The following is a 21,727-nucleotide window of genomic DNA, read 5'->3' as shown; positions in this document are numbered from 1 at the left end:
GTGATCTCTGTTAGCTTAACAGACTCCAGGAAGGGATTCAGACAAAGGGAATGTGGTTTGATGTGGCTTGTGTCACCTGGTCTCTGAGACACAGCAGACAAAGGTGTCCGCTGTTGTGGGAAAGGCACTGGATCTTGAATCAGAAGACCTAGGTTCCTATCTTGGCCTTGTTGTTCCAAACTCTGTGGCCTTGACCATTAAGTGTAATCTCCCTGAGCCTCTCTACCCCATAAGGGCAGGTATCCAGACCCTGTCTAACCAAAAAGAGGATTAAGTGATATAAATCCCAACCCAATGATGCAAACTAACCTCATGGTGAGACTAAAAGGGGTAGGGACCTAAGCAGTCTGGGCCACATGGGAAGAGCTGGGAAGCCTGAGGCCTGGCTAAGGGATGCAGGTTTCTCACCCATGAATGAGGCATTGAACCTAAGCTCAAATCTCTGGACTTGAGCTGAAATTTTCTTTTCACTGCATTGTGCTTCCAAGTTCTCTGAGAACATGGAACATATTTTAAGTTCTATGGACTCGAGAGGTAGTATGCCAGTCTGCATCCACCTGTGAGAGACTTACCCAGATCATGACCCAGGCATTGGGTCCTCTTGAACAAAGTCCCTCTTCAATTTTTCTCAACTTAAAATAATCTCCAAATTGCTTAGCTTTGGAATCAAATTTGGCAAAACCTTAGACCCAAAAGAGAAATCTCCCATCCTTTCTCCAGGGCAGGGTCCAGCTGACCACTAACTCAAGCTTTGTCACAGGTCTGGCCAGAGTTACCATTTTAGGACAAGAAGGTCCAGCCTTCCCAGGAACTAGCCCAGCATGGGGCCATTCTTCCCAGGCTCCGAGTGTTTAGAACTCAAAGCCCAGGGGCTGGCTGTTGAATACGTGGTTGTCAGGGTCCCTTTGTCCCCCTGTTTCCCCTGGAATCACAACCTACACTGGTGTAGAGGTGGGAGTGGTCTGGCAGGTCCATGCACCTGTGGGACTGCTATCTCCCGTAATCAGAGGGACCCAGGCACCATCAGACAGCACTATTCCTGCTAGTAGGTCACAATGTGAAGAAGTTGAAAGACACCCTGTGCAGCTGCCTGAGAAAGAAAGAACCTGAAACAAGACTCCAGACTGGACACAGGGCACTGCCACCAGGACTGGAACACAATGGGACTGGGGTGGGCAGCGGGGGGCGGGGGGCTTGAACCTGAAATCTCTCCAAAGGTCCCAGGGAACACAGCCTGCTCTATGCACAGACAGCGCATGGGGAGTGAGTGCATAGACCCGCACATTCACTCCCTCCCAAAATAAATTTTATTTTTTGGTGCTTCATCTTTGGCAAGGGTTAATAATAATGTGAATTCATACAATGATTAAACAAATAACATACATCTGGTTCAGAGAAAACCTCATAGAGACCAGCTTTGATTCCATGAGCACAAGGTAAGGGACCCAAAAGGGGAAGAGAGCAGAGGGCAGGATAAGGAGTAATTAGCCAGTGACTAAATGTCATTTTCCTTGAGTCAAGTGATTCTCATTTTATTTAAGTGTCCTGGGAATGATGATGAAGTTATTTTTTCCCTATTTGGGGAATTCTTTTCTGTCTAATGAGTAATTTTCAATCATCTGCTTTTTAAAGTATTGTGCAATTTCTAAATAATTTTTTCAAAAATCAGGCCGACACTGCCAACTCCTGCTGTCTGGGGTTTTCCGAATCACCTGCAGAAAGAGGGCTGTTCCGCCGAGAGCATGTCTGGGAAATCGGCCTGTATATCCTATGCCCCGAAGCATCTGTTTCTTCAAAGATGTAGCCAGGAGGCTCAGGGTATGAAGCCAGGCACCTTCCCATTTCCTTGGGAGTAAAGCTGATGGTGTATGTCGTCTGGCCCTCCATAGGGATACTTCCTCTGGGACCAGACCAGGAGGGCTTATAGCTTTTGGTATTAATGGGTGGGTGGGGTACATAGTGGGCCCTAGTGGTGGTCAGGCAGTCCAAGGGCTCAGTGGGACGGTTCAGCTGGGGAACGGGCTTGACTGGCTCTGTGCGCATGCTGGCCCACTGCTTGTAATCATCCTTGGTGGTGGTGGAGCTTTCGAAGCGACCACCCTTCTTGACACAAAGCACTGGTCGGCAGGACTGAGCTGGAGCACCCTTAGGGTACGTGTAATGGGACTGCACTGTTGTTAGAAGGTCCATCTTTTCTTCAGGAGGGGCATAGTGGGTGGGAGGTTTGCAGAACACCTGGGGCGTCGGCCAAGCTTGGAACTTATCTTGAAACTCCGTGGTGTTAGAGAAAGGTGTGTCTAGCCCACAGGACCTGGCTGGAGGTTTCAAGCTCTTGGCTGGCTCCCCCTTCAGGCCCCAGTAGGACTGTTTGTGAGTGGTGAGGCTCTCAAAGGGTATTTCACAGGCTCTAAACTTCTCCGCCTCGTGCACAAAGCGCTTCTCCATAGGGTGGGCCACGTAGTTCATTTTGTAGTTAGTCAGATCCTCCAGGGGGATGTTACAGACCTTGGGCATGACTGGAGGCTTACAGCTCATGGTGCTCACAAGGCCCTTCACAGAGTAATCATCCTGGTGTGTGGTTCTACTATCAAACCTAGTTGATTCTGGCCAGTAGTTGTGTTCTGGACGAAGTAGCTCTCGTCTTGGTTGGTTCCAGGGTAAATAATCAGCTGAAAACAAACAGAAGTGGTATTTACTCCCAAATCAATTTACTGAACCTGCATGTATTCCAAGGAACCTTCAAAGACCTAAGCCAGTCTCCAGTGAGATGTTCCTTGGACAAAGGAAAAACAGAGTGGATCCCTGCCATCACTTTAATAAGGTCTTGGTGTTTCAGCTTTATGGTACCTGTGAGTTACTGCGCAAAAGAGAAAAATTTATAGGAATCTTATCACACCCTACAATGCTGCACATGGGATTTAAGAGGGTCCACAGCCATGGTAAGATCCAGGGACCCAGTTCCAGTAGGGTTGTCCCACCACTGACTTAGCCTTATCCAAGAACAGTTCCATTCCTCTGTGGGGAAGGTGCCCTCTGAATCAACACAGAGTGACTGGAAGATGCCTGTGCTACAGTGAGAGAGGGGATTCACAATCCACCACTAATGGGCTGCCAGCCAGACCAACCCTGATGTCCCTGGGAAGACTGCTATTGTGTCCGTATAACCCACACATCTAATCCACATAAATCAAATAGACTGCTCCAGGGGAATAAGGGCATTTTATTGGCTGGTGACAGAATAATAGCAGTTGCCTTTTGTATTGACTTTATTATGTGATAGGCAGTATTCTAAATGCTTTCAGTGGTAATTCTTTTAACCTTCAGACAGCCCTAAGGATGTGGGTACCATCAATATGCCCATTTTACAGAAAAAGAGGCACAGAAAGAGTAGGGAACTTATGTAAGGTCACATGGCTAGAAGTAAACAGGTAAGGAATACTATGTGCCAAACAAATATACTCAGGGATTTTCAAACACAGTTTTGTTTCATCTTTACAATAACCCTTTATAATGGGTATGACTGTCTCCATTGCACAGATTACAAAAAGCAAGGCTCAAAGAGACTAAGATACTTGACCACAGGTCACATGGCTGGTGAGTTAAAAGTTGGAGTTTAAATCATATAGTTGATTGAAAAGCCATGCTTTTCTGACAGCCTGTGCCACAGTTAGCACCATTACATTTCTAAATAGAGTGAGGTTTAAGGAAAGAAAAATAAAGACTGCTAATGAATAATCAGAGATTTTCAGGACAAGAAGAATGTCAAAATGTTTAAAAAATGAAAAGGATTGGCCAGCTGTATTTAGGGGATGTTTGTCTAAAAGGAATTTCTGCTGTGGGACTGCTGTCATTGTTTCCATAATACTTGGTTCAAATCCAAGTTCTACATTGTCTCCATTGAGCCCATCAATGTCAATTTCCAGATCTAAAGTAGCCAATACTAGATTTCTGGTCAAGATGGTGACATACGTAAACACTGTGTTTGCGTCCTCCCACAACCAATCAAAATTACAACTAAATCATAGAACACCCATCATTGAGATCCACCTGAAGACTAGCTGAACAGATGTTCTATAACTCAGAATATAAAGAAGAAGACATGATAAGACTGGTAGGAGGGGCAAAGACACAGAACAGACAGGTTCCATAGCCACAGTGTGGCAATTAAGAAAGGGCAGAAATATCTCAGCTTCACAGGTCTTCCCCTGAGGAGTGAGGGATCTTAACCCCATGCTGGGCTCCCCAACCCAGGGATCCAGTGCCAGAGAGAGGAGTCCCTATAACATCTGGCTTTAAAAATCAGCAGGGATTGTATCCAAGTGAGACATAGGTTGCAGGAGTCCCAGCTATTCCTCTTTAGGGCTGAGCACAGATTCACAGCTTACAAATTCATACACTCTGGTCTCCAGCACAGGATAAGCAGCTAAAATTATGCCAGGGACATATGAAGAGGAACTGAATTGCCTAACTTCAGAGTGAGAAAGGGAGGAGCAAGAGACAGGACAGCTGTCTCTGGGGACAGAAGTGTGAAGGTACCAGTGTTCCTTTGTTGGTTACTCCTCCCATCTAGCCAGCTGGTGCAGGAGGACACCAAATCTGAGCTGTCCATAACTGGGCTATCAACATTCACCCCACCCTAGTGATTCCCTGAAACCCTGCCCCACCCAACTTGCGTGCCCAATTAGACCTTTTGAAGTGGCTGCTTCACATAAGTGGCCTGGATCAGCTCTTGTTTTGAACTTTTCTAAAATTTCTCGAAGACCCACAAACCCAAAACAAGCAGCAGCTGGCCTCAGCATGCCCTGTACCACTTACAAAATGGTCCAAACCCAGCATAAGCAGTAGCCAGTCTCAACTTGCATTGTAACTTCCATCAGGTGGTCCCAAGCCTGGCATATGGTGAGGCTGGTGTTGGCTTGGAACACAGCATCAAGTAAGGGGCCAAAAGTCCAGCACAAGTAGCAGCTGACCTCAGCTCATATCATGATACCCACCAAGGGTCCCGAGCCCAACAATAATGGCAGCAGGCCTCAGTTCACAGCATAGCTTCTCACAAGTGCCTATAAGCCCATAAAAAGCAGCAACCAACCACAGACCACTTTGTAGTTCCCACTAGGCAGCACAAGCAGCAGCTATAGTTGACATACCCCAGAGTCCCTCCCAAGAGGCTATAGAACCAACACACCCAGTGACCAGGCTCAGACCAAATCAGAACACCACCCAGTAAGCTCCACAAATGACACACTTGAAGGGCAGACTAGCCTGGCACCAAAGCCCTGATGAAGTGACACCCACTCTATGAGATCAGCCTCTGTACAACAGCTCATCTGCTATATTCATGGTCAGCCCTCACAGCCATTCAGCCTGAGAACAATCCCACCCACTGATGTGCCAAAAGCAATCAAGGCTCAACCACACCAGGAGGGTATACACAACCCACATGGAAAACGTCCTGGAGCATCAGACTCAGGCAAACAGGGAGACTGCACCACTGAGCCAATAGGACACCAACTATATCTGTCAAGGCCACTCTGTCAACTCCAGGAGATGTAGCAGCTCTGCCTAATACCGTGTTGGACAAAAAGTCTGTTTAGTTTTTTTTCTATAAAATAAAGCACCTATTTTTTTATTTTCAACAATAACTTTACTCATTTTGATATTTTGAGTATGTTGGCTATTTCCTGCTATTGGCTTCTAGTGGGTAGAGGCCAGGGGTGCTGCTAAACATCTTCCAATGCATAAGAACGCCCCACAGCAAAGAATTATCTGTCCAAAATGTCAATAGTACCAAGAAACTTCACATACCACTTCTGACACATTCAATCAGTCACAGCACTTTCTCCACACACTGTACAAATCTATTTCTGTGTGTATTTCAGTTACATTTTTACCTTTCTTGAAATAATAAAGCATAATATGCTGAAAATGTTGCATATCTTCTTCCTTCTTCAATATTAAAATGGCTACACAAAAACTCACCAATTTTAATGTTTATTTAAATGCATACTGATATGAGAGCTGTCACATTACAATCTAACAAAATTGTTTCAAATTAATTTAAAGACAACTAAGCACTACTGAGCCATCATATGGGAACAACTAAACAGAGGGATTCAACCAAATGAGGAGACAAAGAAACATATTCCAAGTGAAAGAATAGTAAAACTCCACCAAAAAAAGAACTAAATGAACTGGAGACAAATAATCTACCAGATACAGAGTTCAAAAATACTGGTTATAAAAATGTTCAATCAACTTAAGGGAAGAATATATAATATTAACTTAGTGAGAAATTCAACAGAGGGAAGCCATAAAAAAAGAACTAGTCAGAAATGAAGAATACAAAAACTGAAATGAAAAGTACACTAGAGGGAATCAACACCAGATTATAGCAAAGGACCAAATCAGTGATCTGAAAGACAAGGTAGTGAAAAACACCAAACTGGAACAGCACTAAGAAAAAAGAATCATCATAGAAAGACATGCACTATATGATCTCACTTATATGTGGAATTTGATGAACAAAATAAACTGACAAAGAAAATAGAAACAGAGTCATGGATACATACAAACTGAGAGCTGTCAGGGTTGGAGTGGAAGACTGGATGAAAGAAGGTGAAATGATTAAGAAAAAATATTTATATAACACATAGACACAGACAAAAGGGTGTGAGGAGTAGGTGAAGGAGGGCAAAAGGTGGGGGGAATGTGGATGGTAAAAGACTTTGCTTGGGGCCGTGGGCACACAATACAGTGTACAGATGATGTTTTATTGAGCTGTACACTTAAAACCTGCATAGTTTTGTGAACAAATGTCATCCCCAATAAATTCAATTAAAAAAGAAAAAGGAATGAAAAAATGAGAATAGTGTAAGGGACATCTGAGACAATATCAAGTACACCGACATTAGTATTATAGTGTTAATAGAAGGAGATAGAGCAAGGGATTGAAAACCTATTTGAAGAAATGATAGAAAACTTCCCTAACCTGGGAAATAAAATAGACATACAAACCCAGGAAGTGCAGAGAATCCCAAATAAGATGAACCCAAAGAGGCCCACACCAAGACACATTATAATTAACATGGCAAAAGGTAAAGACAAATAGAGAATCTTAAAAGTTACTCACACATATGGGAGGTCCCATAAAAAGAAACTTTGCAGGCCAGAAGGAATTGCAAAGATGTCCAAAGTTATGAAAAACATAGACCTACAACCAAAATAACTCTATCCAGCAAGTCTATTGTTAGAATTGAAGGAGGGTGAGTTTCTCAGACAAGATAAAGTTAAGGAGTTAATCACCACTAAACCAATATTACAAGAATTATTAAAGGAGCCCCTTTAAGAAAAAATCAAAATACGTTTAAGGAAATATAGGAAAGAAAAAAAAATCTCATTGACAAAAATAATCACTTAGTAAAAGCAGTGGTTCAACAAACTATAAAGCTGGACCAAAGATTAAAATGCAAAAGTAGAAAGATCATGTGTAATTACAACAATTAAAATAAGGGGTATACACAAACACACACAAAAAAGTAAAACATGATGACAAAAACAAATGTGGAGGGGATAAGTAAAAATCATAGTGCTTTTAGAATGTATTTGAATATAAACTTAAAATAGACTGCCATAAATATAGCTTGGTACATAGGAAGCACATAGTAACCAGAAACCAAAAACCAAGAGATATACAAGAAATAAAGTGAAAGAAATCAAAACACAATACTACAGAAAATTACCAACATGTATAAGAGAAGAGCAAGAAAATAAGAATCAGTTTAGAACTACAAAAAACACTACCAGAAAAGAATTAATACAACGGCAATAACTTCAAAACTAGAAATAATTACTTTATATGTAAAAGGACTAAATATGCCAATCAAAACACACATGGTGACTGACTGGATAAAAACACAAGACCCATACAAATATTACCTATCAGAGATGCACGTTAGATCAAAAGATACACACAGACTGAAAGATAAGGAATGGAAAAAGATATTTCACGAAAATGGAAATGAAAAAGAGCAGTGGTAGTGATACATATAGGAGAAAAACATTTTAAAACAAAGGCTGTAAAGAGCTAAAACCATTTCATAGTGGTAAAGGATCAATCCAATAAGAGGTTATAACTCATAAACTGATGCACCCTAGGCAGGAGCATCTATAAAGCAAATACTGATGAACATAAAGGGAGAGATTAACAGTAAGACAATTATAGTAGGGGAATTTAACACCCCATTAACATCAATGGATACATCATTCAGACAGAAGATTAACAAAGAAAGAGTGGCCTTGACTTCTGGCCAAGATGGAGGCATACGTAGACACACTGTGCCTCCTCACACAACCAAAATAAGGACAACAGCAATTTAAAAACAAAACAACAACCAGAATGACAGAAAATTGATCTGTATGGAAATCTGACAACCAAAGAGTAATTTTAACTCTATTTTAGACACATTCATCCACACTGGTAGGCAGAGCAGAGTAGGGCGGCCAGGCAAAGAGGAGTTGCAGCACAAAAAGCCATGGCACCGGGCACACAAGACGGAAGCGGGCAGATCCTGGGAGCACAGGCAGTGGCTGGCAGACCCCGGGCATGGGGTGGCTACAGACAGACCCAGTAAGGAGGCGATTGTGAAGCAAGGCACAGTGTGCAAGGTGGCTGGCTGACCTGGCAATCCCACATTCACATGCAGAGAAACCAGATGAGGCTGGGGAGTGAGAGACTAAGCAACCCAGGGTCCCAGGGCCAGGAAATAAAGCCACAAGTCACCGATTGGAGATACCTATGGGGGTTGAGGCACAGGGAGAGACTCCCAGCCTCACAGGAGAGTTTGTTGGAGAGACCCACAGGATCCTAGAACATGCACAAGCCCACCCACATGGGAATCAGCACCAGAAAGGCCCAGTTTGCCTAGGAGAAGTGGCAGAAGGGATTGAAATCCAACAGAGAATGGAGCAAGAGCCATTGTTCCCTCTCAGACCCCGCCCCCACATAAAGCATCACAACCCAGCAACTGGGTTGCCGTGCCCTGGTGAACACCTAAGGCTCTGGCCCTTGCTACCTAACAAGCACCACAAGACCAAAAAAAAAAAAAAAAAAGGCCCAAACAGAAGAACAGATCAAAGCTCCACAGCAAAAACAACTAACCAATGAAGAGATAGCCAACCTATCAGATGCACAGTTCAAATCACTGGTGATCAGGATGCACACAGAACTGGTTGAATTTGGTCACAAATTAGATGAAAAAATGAAGGCTACATTAAGTGAAATAAAGGAAAATGCACAGAGAACCAATAATGATGGAAAGAAAACTGGGATTCAAATCAATGGAGTGGATCAGAAGGAATAGAGAAACAATCAAACAGAAAAGAATGAAGAAACAAGAATTCAAAAAAATTAGAAGAGGCTTAGGAACCTCCAGGACATCTTTAAACATTCCAACATCCAAATGATAGGGGTACCAGAAGGGGAAGAGGAAGAGCAATAAATGGAAAAGTTTCTTGAACAAATAATAAAAGAGAGTTTTCCCAATGTGGCAAAGGAAATACACCTCCAGGATGTCCAGGAAGTTCAGAGAGTCCCAAAGAAATTGTACCCAAAAAGGAACACACCAAGGCACATCATCATTACATTACCCAAGGAGAGAATCTTAAAAGCAGCAAGACATAAGGAGACAGTTACCTACAAAGGAGTTCCCATCAGACTGTCACCTGATTTCTTAAAAGAGACCTTACAGGCAAGAAGGGGCTGGAAAGAAGTATTCCAAGTCATGAAAGGCAAGGACCAATATCCAAGATTGCTCTATCCAGAAAAGCTTTCATTTAGAATGGAAGGGCACATAAAGTGCTTCTCAGATAAGGTCAGGTTAAAGGAGTTCATCATCACCAAGCCCTTATTATATGAAATGTTAAAGGGACTTGTCTAAGAAAAAGAAGATAAAAAACATGTACAGTAAAAGGACAGCAAACTCACAATAATTAACAACCACACCTAAAACAAAAAACAAAAAGAAACTAAGCTAACAACTAGAACAGGAACAGAACTACAGAAACGGAGATCACATGGAGGGTTAGCCACAGAGGAGTGGGAGGAGGAGAGGGGCAAAAAGTATAGAGAATAAGTAGCATAAATGGTAGGGAGAAAATAGACAGAGGGAGGGCAAAAATAGTATGGAAAATGTAGAAGGTAAAGAACTTATGACACATGGACATGAACTAAAGGGGGGGCATGTGTGTGGGAGATGGTGTGCAGGGTGGAAGGGAATGAAGGGGGGGAAATGGGACAACTGTAATAGCATAATAAAATATATTTAAAAATTTACATATAGGCATTTAATATAGAGATATGATATAATAAACAATGAAATGCAAAAAACAAAAGAGAGAGTGGCCTTCAGTGACACATCAGACCAGGTGCTATTAATTGATACATTTAGGGCATTTCACTCAAAAGCAGAATATACATTCTTTTCAAGTGCACATGGAACATTTTCCAGAATAGACTACATGTTGGGCCATGAAACAAGTTTCAATAAGTTTAAGATTTAAATCATATCAACCATATTCTCTGATCACAGTGGAACAAAACTGAAATCAGTTACAAGAAGAAAACTGAGAAGGAAGATGGTGTCGGAGTAGGAGGGAGCAGATTTGGCTTTTCCCTGCACATGGAAGAAAATCCTGGCCGATCTATGGAGTGGAGGAGCAAGCAACCAACATACTTCAGCATATGTGAAAATAGGGGACCAAGGATTATGGCAGAACTGAAAAACCAGTTGGTGAGAGGAGTGCTGCAACACGGTAGGGTCCCAGGGACTAGTGCAGGGTCAGGGGGCTGCAGCCCCAGGCCCAGCACCCGCTGCCGGGTTTGCCAGAGTCCTTGGGAGAGAGCCAGGACAACTTCTCCCTCCCCAGCCAAAAAGGGTCTGAGTGGCACTGGGAGGAACCCAGTTGCTAGCAAACACACAAGGGCTGTGAGCACCCTCAGAGTCTGTGGACACTGGTGGGGTTGGGTTGCACAATGGGCCCTGACCCCCATGGTCACCAGTCTGGCTGGAGAGTTGGGCTGGGGAGAAGCCAGGCCGCTGTATGGAGTGGCAGGCTTGAATAGGAGGAATTTCTCAAGAGGAAGGAGTGAAAAGACAGACACTGTTTGGAGAATTCTCCTACAGCAATCCCCAGCCTCCCTGCCACCCAGCCAGGCAGCGATCCCGAGTTTGCACACAAGGTTGTGGTTGTGTGGAGGACCCTGCGCACCCCCAAAGCACTGGGAAGCGTGAGGCAGTCTGGCCAAGGGAGTGTGTGCGCATGCAGGAGTGCATCACTGCACCCCAAGTAACCCTGGGGAAAGACCTGATTCCCACACCCAGGGCACAGGGCACGGGAGCCACGATAGCTCCCCAGACAGTGCACGCTGCTGACCGAGTGCAGATCCCGAAGGAAGAAGAAAAGCCATACCAGTGACCCCTCAGCCTGCCGCAGCCAGCAAGACCAGAAAAACTGGTTAGGCCACTTTAAAACGAAGAGACTTTTTAATTTTATTCTATTTTTTTAACAATTCTTAATTTTAAAATTTTTATTATTTTTATTCTCTTTCATTTCTTTTTCCTCTCCCTCCTACTTTCACCCTGCTGTTTCTTGTTTTATTCCTTCTTCCTTTCTTTCCTCCAATTTTATTCCTTCTACCTTCCTTCGTCTGCCTTTTTAATTTTTTTTAAATACCTACAAGTGAGACAAAAACCTGGATCTGTGAAAAGACCAGAGTTGAACCCAAAGAAGGGGCATCACAACAGCTGTGACAGTGAGACAAATTTCACTCTGCTATTACAGAGAACCTGCAAGTTATTGCATAATTGTATTATTATTATTTTTCCATTATTCTTACATCTTTTTTAATAGTATTTTTGTATTCCTCTTTTTTCTGTATAATCTGCTTTGCTAGGCTGATTATATTGTATCACCTGACAGGTTTCCACTGATATCTCTTACATAGTGTATTGCTAATGGCATGTCCTTCACCTCACCTGTGTCCCATTAGCACACTGCTCAAAGTTCTCTGCTCCCTATTCTTGTTATCTAGATCTCATAGATTCTGTCATATGATTGTTGCTCTAATATTATTGTACATAATTGCTGTTCCATGCAATTGTAAATACTTCACAACACCCCTCCCAGATCTTAGCCCACGTCAAAGTTTCCTGAACTCTATTACTGTAGTGGTTAACTCTATTCTCTCACACACTACACCTATTTACTATCCTTTACTCTCACCTTACCTCAGAATCTGACCTCCCACAACTTCACTGCTTTCTAGATCCAACTCACAATCCTTCCTTCCACAACAAGAGTCTTATGTTCTTTCTATCCTTTCTAAAAATCAGCTAGCTCAGTGGAAGATCACAGTTAACACTATACATAGCCAAAGGATCTCCTATCTCTTCTCTTCTGGCTAATACTGTAAATATCATAGAATACTCTCTTACTGTCTTAAACCATTTTGCCTTCTGCCTCCAACTGATCACAAAAAAGAGTAGGTGGAAGCGGTGAACACCAGGATACCCACTGGAAGAGGAAACCCAACAACAAAGGAACCACTAACAGATAACAACAGAAGAAGGTGAAGGAGGGAGTAGAAACCACACAAACCTCAATCCAGGACCTATCTGGAAATACAACTAAACAGTACAGACAGTACCCAGTACCAACAACTGAACAAGAGAAAGAGAGAACCCTCAAAACCTTATACATACGGAAGAACCAGCTTCAACAAAACCTGCCCTCACCAGCACAACAAAACACAAGAGGTGGTGGACAGAGTGACCCTCAGTTAACCAGCTGGTGGGAAGCAACCACCAAACAAAAACCCAACAACAATCAAAACCCAAAGACAAACACAGCCAACTTAAATGACAGCCCAAGACCAGTTCGGGAGACCAAGGAAACTGCACCACTGAAATTCACTGGTATTCTACCACAGAAGTTCACACCACAAACCAAGGGAGCTAGAACAGATCAATTTAAGAAGCTGAGGCTAACAAGAAGAGTCTCACAAACAAGGGGAAGACAAAGAAACAATCCCCAAATGAAAGGAAAGGAGGAAGCCTCAGAAAGAATGCTAAATGAAATAGAGGCAACTCAACTATCAGATATTGAGTTCAAAGCAATGATTGTTAGGAAGCTCAATGAGCTCACAATGAGCTACAAGAAACTACAGGGAAGCTACAATGAGCTCACTGCAAACTATATCATAATGAAAAAGGAAATAGAAACTATCAACAAGGGCCAAGAGGAAATGAAGAATACAATTTCTGAATTGAAGAACACAGCAGATGGAATGAAAAGCAGGATCGATGAAGCAGAAGATCGGATCAGCAAGCTAGAGAATAAAGTAGAAAAAAAAAACCAGAAGGAGCAAGAAAAAGAAAAGAGGCTCAGAAAGAATGAAGAGGGATTAAGAGAAATGCAAGACAATATGAAATGTAATAATATCCATATAATACGGATACCAGAAGGAGAAGAGCAAGAAATAGAAAACCTATTTGAAAAAGTAATGATGGAAAACTTCCCTAATTGATGAGAGAAAAAAGTCACACAAATCCAGGAAACACAGAGAGTGCCAATCAAGAGGAACCCAAAGAGACCCACCCCAAGGCACATCATAATTAAAATGGCAAAATACCAAGACAAAGAGAGAATCTTAAAAACAGCAAAGGAAAAAAAACAGGAAGTAACATACAAGAGAGCCCCAATAAGGTTAGCAGCTGACTTCTCAATGGAAATGCTCCAAGCCAGAAGAGAATGGCAAGAAATATTCCAAGTAATGAGAATCAGAGGCCTGCAACCAAGGCTACTTTAACCAGCAAGGCTCTCAATCAAGATAGAAGGCCAAATAAGAAGCTTCCCAGACAAAAGAAGTCTAAAACCAGCTCTGCAAGAGATGCTAAAGGGCCAGCTCTCCACCAAACCAGCTCTGCAAGAGATGCTAAAGGGCCTGCTTTAAGGAAAAGAAGGAAGAGAGGGACAGAAAGAGAGAGAGAGAGAGAGAGAGGAACACAGGTACGAAAATGGCAATGAATAAGTACCTATCAATAATAACCTTAAATGTAAATGGATTAAATGCTCCAATCAAAAGACATAGAATAGCTGAATGGATAAGAAAGCATGACCCACACATATGTTGCCTACAAGAGACCCACCTCAGGACAAAAGATATACACAAACTAAAAGTGAAGGGCTGGAAACAAATTTTCCAAGCAAATGGACAGGGGGAAAAAAAGCTGAGATGGCAATACTCATATCAGACAAAATAGACTTAAAAAAAAAGCCATAAGCCATAAAGAGAAACCCAGAAGGTCACTCCATAATACTCAAGGGAAGAATCCACCAAGAAGACTTAAACATTGTAAATATATATACTCCCAAAATAGGAGCACCCAAACACATAAAGAAAATTTTAGAGGACTTCAAGAAAGATATTGACAGCAATACAATTATAGTAGGGGATTTTAACACCCCACGGTCAAAAATGGACAGATCTTCCAAACAAAATATTAACAAAGATATTGTGGCATTGAGCAATGCCCTAGATGAAATGGACTTAACTGATATATATATAGCCCTTCATCCCAAAGAAGCAAAATACACATTCTTTTCAAGCGCACATGGAACATTTTCAAAGATAGACCACACAATAGGCCACAAAGCAAGCCTCAACAAATTCAAGAAAATTGAATTTATACCAAGCATTTTTTCTGACCACAAAGGACTGAAACTAGAAACCAAGCCCAAGGGAAGAAACCTGAAACACTCAAAATCATGGACATTGAATAGCATGCTATTAAATAATAAATGGGTCAAGAATGAAATAAAGGAAATCAAAAAGTTTCTGTAAACAAACGAATATGAACTCACAACAACCTAAAACTTATGGGACACAGCCAAGGCAGTCCTGAGAGGGAAGTTCATAGCAATACAGGCCTACCTAAAAAAGATGGAAACATTTCAAACAAAAAACCTAACCCTACGTCTACAAGAACTTGAGGAACAACAACAAAGACAGCCCAGAGCAAGCAGAAGGAAGGAAATAACCAAGATCAGAGCAGAATTAAATGGCATAGAGGCTAAAAGCACAATTCTAAGGATCAATGAATCCAGGAGCTGGTTCTTTGAAAAGATAAACAAAATCAACAAGCCTTTAAGTAGTCTCATCAAGAAAAAAAGAGAAAGGATCCAAATAAACACAATCAGAAATGAAAGAGGAGAGATTACAACTGACACCACAGGAATACAAAGGATTGTAAGAAATTACTATGAAGAACTGTATGCCAAGAAATTTGAAAACCTAGGTGATATGGACAAATTTCTAGAAAAATATAATCTTCCAAAACTCAATAAAAAAGCAGAAAGCCTGAACAGACCAATAACAGCAGATGAAATTGAAGCAGTAATCAAAAAACTCCCAACACACAAAAGCCCAGGTCTGGATGGTTTCACAGGAGAATTCTACAAAGCATTTAAGGAAGAGTTAACCTCTATGCTCCACAAATTATTCCAAAAAATCCAGAATGATGGAAGATTCCCAAACTCTTTTTATAAAGCCAGCATCATCCTAATCCCAAAACCAGACAAAAACACAACAAAGAAAGAAAACTTCAGGCCAATATCGCTGATGAACATAGACACTAAAATCCTCAACAAAATATTGGTAAACCCCATCCAACAATACATTAAAAAGATCATACACCATGACCAAGTGGGATTCATCCCAGGGATGCAAGGATGGTACAACATTTGCAAATCAATAAACATAATACATCACATAAACCAAAGCAAAGACAAAAATCACATGATCATAGCAATAGATGCAGAAAAAACATTTGATAAGGTACAGCACCCATTCATGATAAAAACACTTGGCAAAGTGGGAATAGAGGGAGCATTCCTCAACATAATAAAGGCCATATATGAGAGACCTACAGCCAACATCATACTCAATGGGAAAAAACTAAAATCTTTTCCACTAAGATCAAGAACAAGACAAAGTTGTCCCCTTTCACTACTTTTATTCAATATAGTATTGGAAGTTTTAGCCACAGAGATCAGACAAGAAAAGGAAATAAACGGCATCCAAATGAGAAAGGAGGAAACAAAACTGTCACTGTTTGCAGACAACATGATAGTGTACATAGAAAATCCTATAGACTCTGCCAAAAAAACTGCCTGACCTAATAAACGAATCTGGCAAAACAGCGGGATACAAAGTCAATATCCAGAAATCAAAGGCATTTTTGTATAGCAATAATGAAACAGCAGAAGCAGAGATCAAGAAAAATATCCCATTTGATATAGCAACAAGAATAAAATACCTAGGAATAAATGTAACCAAGGAAGTAAAAGACCTGTATACAGAAAACTACACAACACTGAACAAAGAAATTAAGGAAGACACAAACAAATGCAAACATATATGGTGTTCATGGATTGGAAGAATTAACATCATCAAAATGTCCATACTACCCAAAGCAATTTACACATTCAATGCAATATCTATTAAAGTACCAATGGCATATTTCACAGACATAGAAAAACATTTCAAAAATTTATATGGAACCATAAATGACCCCAAATAGCTGCTGCAATTTTGAGAAAGAAGAGTAAAGTAGGAGGGATCACAATGCCTGATACTAAACTGTATTACAAGGCCACTGTAATCAAAACAGCCTGGTACTGGCATAAAAACAGGCACATGGACCAATAAAACAGAACAGAGAGCCCAGAAATAAGCCCAAGTCTCTACGGCCAATTAATATTTGACAAAGTGGGCAGCAACATAAAATGGAATAAAAACAGTCTCTTCAACAAATGGTGTTGGGAGAACTGGACAGCTACATGCAAAACAATGAAACTCGAGCACCAACTTACACCATACACAAAAATAAATTCAAGTGGGATAAAAGACTTAAATATAAGCCATGTCACCATTAAAGTCCTAGAGGAAACATAGGCAGGAAAATCTCAGATATTTCATGGAGCAACATTTTCACTGATACATCCCCCAGAGCAAGGGACATAAAGGAAAGAATAAACAAATGGGATCTCATCAAAATAAAAAGCTTCTGCACAGGGAAAGAAAACAGTATTAAAATAAAAAGAGAACCAACTGTATGGGAAAACATATTTGCCAATGGTACCTCAGACAAGGGTTTCGTCTCCAAAATATATAAAGAACATACATGACTCCACTCTAAGAAGACAAGCAACCCAATTAAAAAATGGGCAAAGGACTTGAGCAGACACTTCTCCAAGGAGGACATACAGAGGATCCAGAGACACATGAAAAGATGCTCAATATTGCTAGTTATCAGAGAGATGCAAATTAAAACCACAATGAGATACCACTTCACACTGGTCAGGATGGCCATCATAAACAAAGCAACAAACAACAAGTGTTGGAGAGGTTGTGGAAAAAAGGGAACCCTAGTGCACTATTGGTGGGATTGCAGACTGGTACAACCACTATGGAAAACAGTATGGAATTTTCTCAGAAAACTAAAAATGGATCTGCCTTTTGACCCAGCAATTCCACTCCTAGGATTATATCCTAAGAACCCTGAAACACCAGTCCAAAAGAATCTATGCACCCCAATGTTCATAGCAGCACAATTTTTAATAGCCAAGTGTTGGAAGCAACCTAGGTGCCCATCAGTAAATGAATGGATCAAAAAACTATGGTACATTTACACAATGGAATTCTATGCAGCAGAAAGAAAGAAGGAGCTCCTACCCTTTGCAACAGCATGGATGGAACTGGAAAGTATTATGCTAAGTGAAATAAGCCAGGTGGTGAAAGACCATATGATCTCACCTTTAACAGAAACCAAAACAACAAAACAAACAAGCAAAATTTAACCAAAGACACTGAAACAGAGAACAGTCTGACAGTGTTCAGAGGGGAGAGGAGAGGGAATTTCAGAGGAATTTCAGGGGAAAAGGGGAAGGGTTTACAGGAACAAGTATAAAGGACACATGGATAAAAACTAGGGGTGGGTAGAAATGGGAGGGAGGAGGGGTGGGCTGGGTGGATGGGTTGGGATGGGAGTAAAAGATAGAAAATTGTACTGCAACAAATTTAAAAAAATTAATTTAAAAAAATTTTTAATTAAATTTTAAAAATTTAAAAAATTAAAAAAGAAGATAACTGAAAAATCATACAAACATGTAGAGGCTAAATAACATGCTGGGTTTACAATGAAATCAAGGGAGAAATCAAAAGATACCCTGAGACAAATGAAAATGAAAATGAAAATACAAAGCATTTCTAGGAGGAAAATTCATAACAATACAAGCCTACCTCAAGAAACAAGAAAAATCTCAAATAAACACTCTAACCTTATACATAAAGAACTAGACAATGAAAAACAAACCAAGCCCGAAGTAAATAATAAAGATCAGAGTGGAAATAAATGAAATAGAGTCTATAAAAACAACAGATGATGAGAGCAGTGCAATCAAAAGCTCATTCTTTGAATAAGTAAAAAATAAATTGATAAACCCTTAACTAGATTCAAAAAAAAACAAAAGAGGGACCAAATAAATAAAATCTGAAATGAAAGAGGAAAAGTGACAACTGACACCATAAAAATACAAAGGATTATAAGAAAATACTACAAACAATTTTATGGCAATTAGACAACCTGGAAGAAATGGATAAACTCCCAGAAATATATAACCTTTCAACCCAGAATCAGGGAGAAACAAAATCTGAACAGGCTGATAATTACTAACAAAACTGAAGTAGTAGTCAAAAACCTCCCAACAAAAACCTCCTTGGACCAGATGACTTCACAGGTGAATTTTACTAAGTATGAAAAGAAGATACATACTCTTCTCAAGCTATTTCAGATAATTGAAGAGAAGGATACACTACCTAACTCATTTTATGAGGTCAGCATTACCATGATACCAAAACCAAAGACATTACAGAAAAAAAATGCCAATATTACTGATGAACATACACGCAAAAGTCCTCACCAAATAATAGCAAATTGAATTCAACAATGCATTAAAAACATCATACACTATGATCAAGTGGAATTTATTCCTGGGGTGTAAGGTTGATTCTATGTTTGTAAATCAATTAATGTAATATACCACATAAACAAGATGAAGGATAAAAATATCAGAATAAATTTTAAAAGAAAGAATAAAGTAGCCAATATGGAATTCTCATAGACCCTCAGAATCCACAGGGAATTCTCTAGCTTACTACATCTCCTAAAGGGTTAGAAGAAAAGCAGCTTCCCTTGAGTGCATATAGCTAACACCAGTGAATCCATAGACATACTTTTTTAACAGTTTTTGAGATATTATATTTATAATATAAACAAATATACAATTTATTAACTTTTACAGAGTTGTACAGCCATAACCACAATCCAGTTATAGAACATTTCCATCACCCCAAAAATATCAGTGTAGCTCATCTGCAGTCATTCTACATTCCCATTTCCAGCCAACCATTAATTTTCTCTTGGTCCCCATAAATGTGCCTTTTCTGGATATTTTATGTAAATACAATTGAACAATATGTAGTATTTTGCATTTGGCTTCTTTCACTTACCATAACATATTTGAGGTTCAACCCTATTGTACAACAGTACTACATTATATGGATATAACAAATTTTGTTTATCCATTTATCAACTGATGGACATTTGGGTTATTTCCATTTTTGGCTGCCATGAAATTTTCCATTTGTGGACAAGTCTTTGTGTGGATATATGTCTTCATTTCTCTTGGATAAAGACTGAGAAGTAGAATTGCTAGATTATATGGTAAAGCTATGTTTAACTTTAAGATACCATAACTTCCAAAGTGGATATGGCATTTTACATTCCCACCAGCAACGTATGAAGGTACTTATTTCTCAACATCCTCACCAACACTTATTATCAGTTTTTTTAATTAAAGACCTTCTAGTGAGTAATGGTCTATCTCATTGTAGCTTAATTTACACTTTCCTAATGACTAATAATATCTCTGCATGTGCTTATTAGCCATTCACATTTCTTTTTTTTTTTTTTGGTAAAATATTCAAATCATTTGCCCATTTTTTAATTAAATTGATTGTATTTTTTAAATTGTATTTTAATCATTGTTCAAGTACAGTTTTCTGTCTTTTACTCCCATCCCACCCCACCCACCCATTCCTCCCCACCTCCCTCCCATTTCCACCCCCTCTAGTTTTTGTCCATGTGTCCTTTATATTTGTTCCTGTAAACCCTTCCCCTTTTCTCCTGAAATTCCTTCCCCTCTGGTCACTGTCAGCCTGTTGTTATTGAGTTATAATAGTTATTTGCATATTCTGGATACAACACCTGTACCAGATATGTGCTTCCCCCCACCCCTCAGTCTATCATTTATCTTCTCATTTTCTTGCTGGTGTCTTTTGAAGTGCCTCAAGATTTTGAATTTTTCTAAAGTCCAATGTTTTTCCTTTCCATCACAAAGGTTTATAGTTTTAGCTCTTAAATTTAGGTCGCATCCTTTTTGAGTTAATTTTTAGTATGGTGTGGAGTAAAAGTCTAAGTTTATTTTTTTTACATGTGGATAGCCAATTGTCCCAGCACCATGTGTCAAAAAGACAAATTTGTATCTATTCTGGTTTATTTGAATTTAATATACAAAATGTAGGGTCACCTTGCCAATTTATGCAAAAAAAAGCTGATGAGATTTTAATAAGAATACCACTGAATCTATAGAAAAATTTGAAGAAACTCTCAACTGTATTGACTTCCAATCCATGAACATGAACTGTCTTACCATTTGCTTAGATACTAATTTCTCTCAGCACTGTTTTGTAGTTTTCAGTATAAAAGTCTTATACTTTTAAAAAAATAATACTATCCCAAGTATTTTGCTCATTTTGAAGTTACTGTGAAGAGATCTGTTTTCTTAACTTCATTTTGATTGTCAATGGTAGCATATAGAAATACAATGTTTTTTACACATTTCAATATTGACACTTTGCATAATTCATGTATTATAGCTCTAGAAGTATTTTTGTGGATTCCTTAGTTTTATTTGCATACAGGATTACCATATTTTGCAATATATAATGTGCACTTTTTTGGCCAAATTTTTTAGGGAAAAATAAGGATACACATTATACATGGGCATAATGATTACATACTATGAGTATAATAGTGGGTATAATAATCCCATGTATAATGCCCACAAAACATGAGTGTACATTATACATGAGAGTTCATTATACATGGGAAAAAACAGTATGTTGTCTGAGAACCAAGTCAATTTTACTTCTTCCTTTCTAATCTAGATACATATGTTTGTTTTTCTTACATCATTGCACTAGCTGGAACTTCCAGTATAATACTGAATAGAAGTAGTAACAGTGGACATACTACTCTTACTCCCAATCTCAGAGGAAATGCATTTAGTCCTCCCACAGTAAGTATGATATCAGCTATAGGGAGATTTTTTGGGGGGTGACTCTTATCAGGCTAAGAAAACTTCTTCCTATTCCTAGTTTGTTAAGAGCTTTTATGCGTACAGATCTTGTCAAACGCTTTCTCTGTGTCTATCAGTCATGCAGTTTTGTCTTTTACCTTATTAATGTGGCACATCACATTGACTTTCTGATGTTAAACCAACCTTGCATTCTTTATATAAACCCCAGTTTTATAATTATTGGTTCCTT

General features: G+C 39.8%; 1 protein-coding gene across 1 annotated transcript in view; it reads right to left on the bottom strand.

Annotated features, from left to right (window-relative positions):
- Window positions 1–1,665: 1,665 nt before the first annotated feature.
- SAXO1 (stabilizer of axonemal microtubules 1) overlaps window positions 1,666–21,727 on the bottom strand; it is a gene marked incomplete at its 5' end in the record, with an annotated part of 39,428 nt that continues 19,366 nt past the window's right edge. Inside the window, one exon of the mRNA XM_045841049.1 lies at window positions 1,666–2,669. Within this exon, the coding sequence (XP_045697005.1) occupies window positions 1,666–2,669 (1,004 nt within the window). The remainder of the gene's footprint in view (window positions 2,670–21,727) is intronic.

The sequence above is a fragment of the Phyllostomus hastatus genome, unplaced genomic scaffold (assembly GCF_019186645.2).
Source record: "Phyllostomus hastatus isolate PE091 unplaced genomic scaffold, TTU_PhHast_1.1 phas_contig_34, whole genome shotgun sequence".
Taxonomy (NCBI): Eukaryota; Metazoa; Chordata; class Mammalia; order Chiroptera; family Phyllostomidae; genus Phyllostomus; species Phyllostomus hastatus.
The sequence above is the reverse complement of the archived record's forward strand: the minus strand, read 5'-3'. Positions and strand labels throughout refer to the sequence as shown.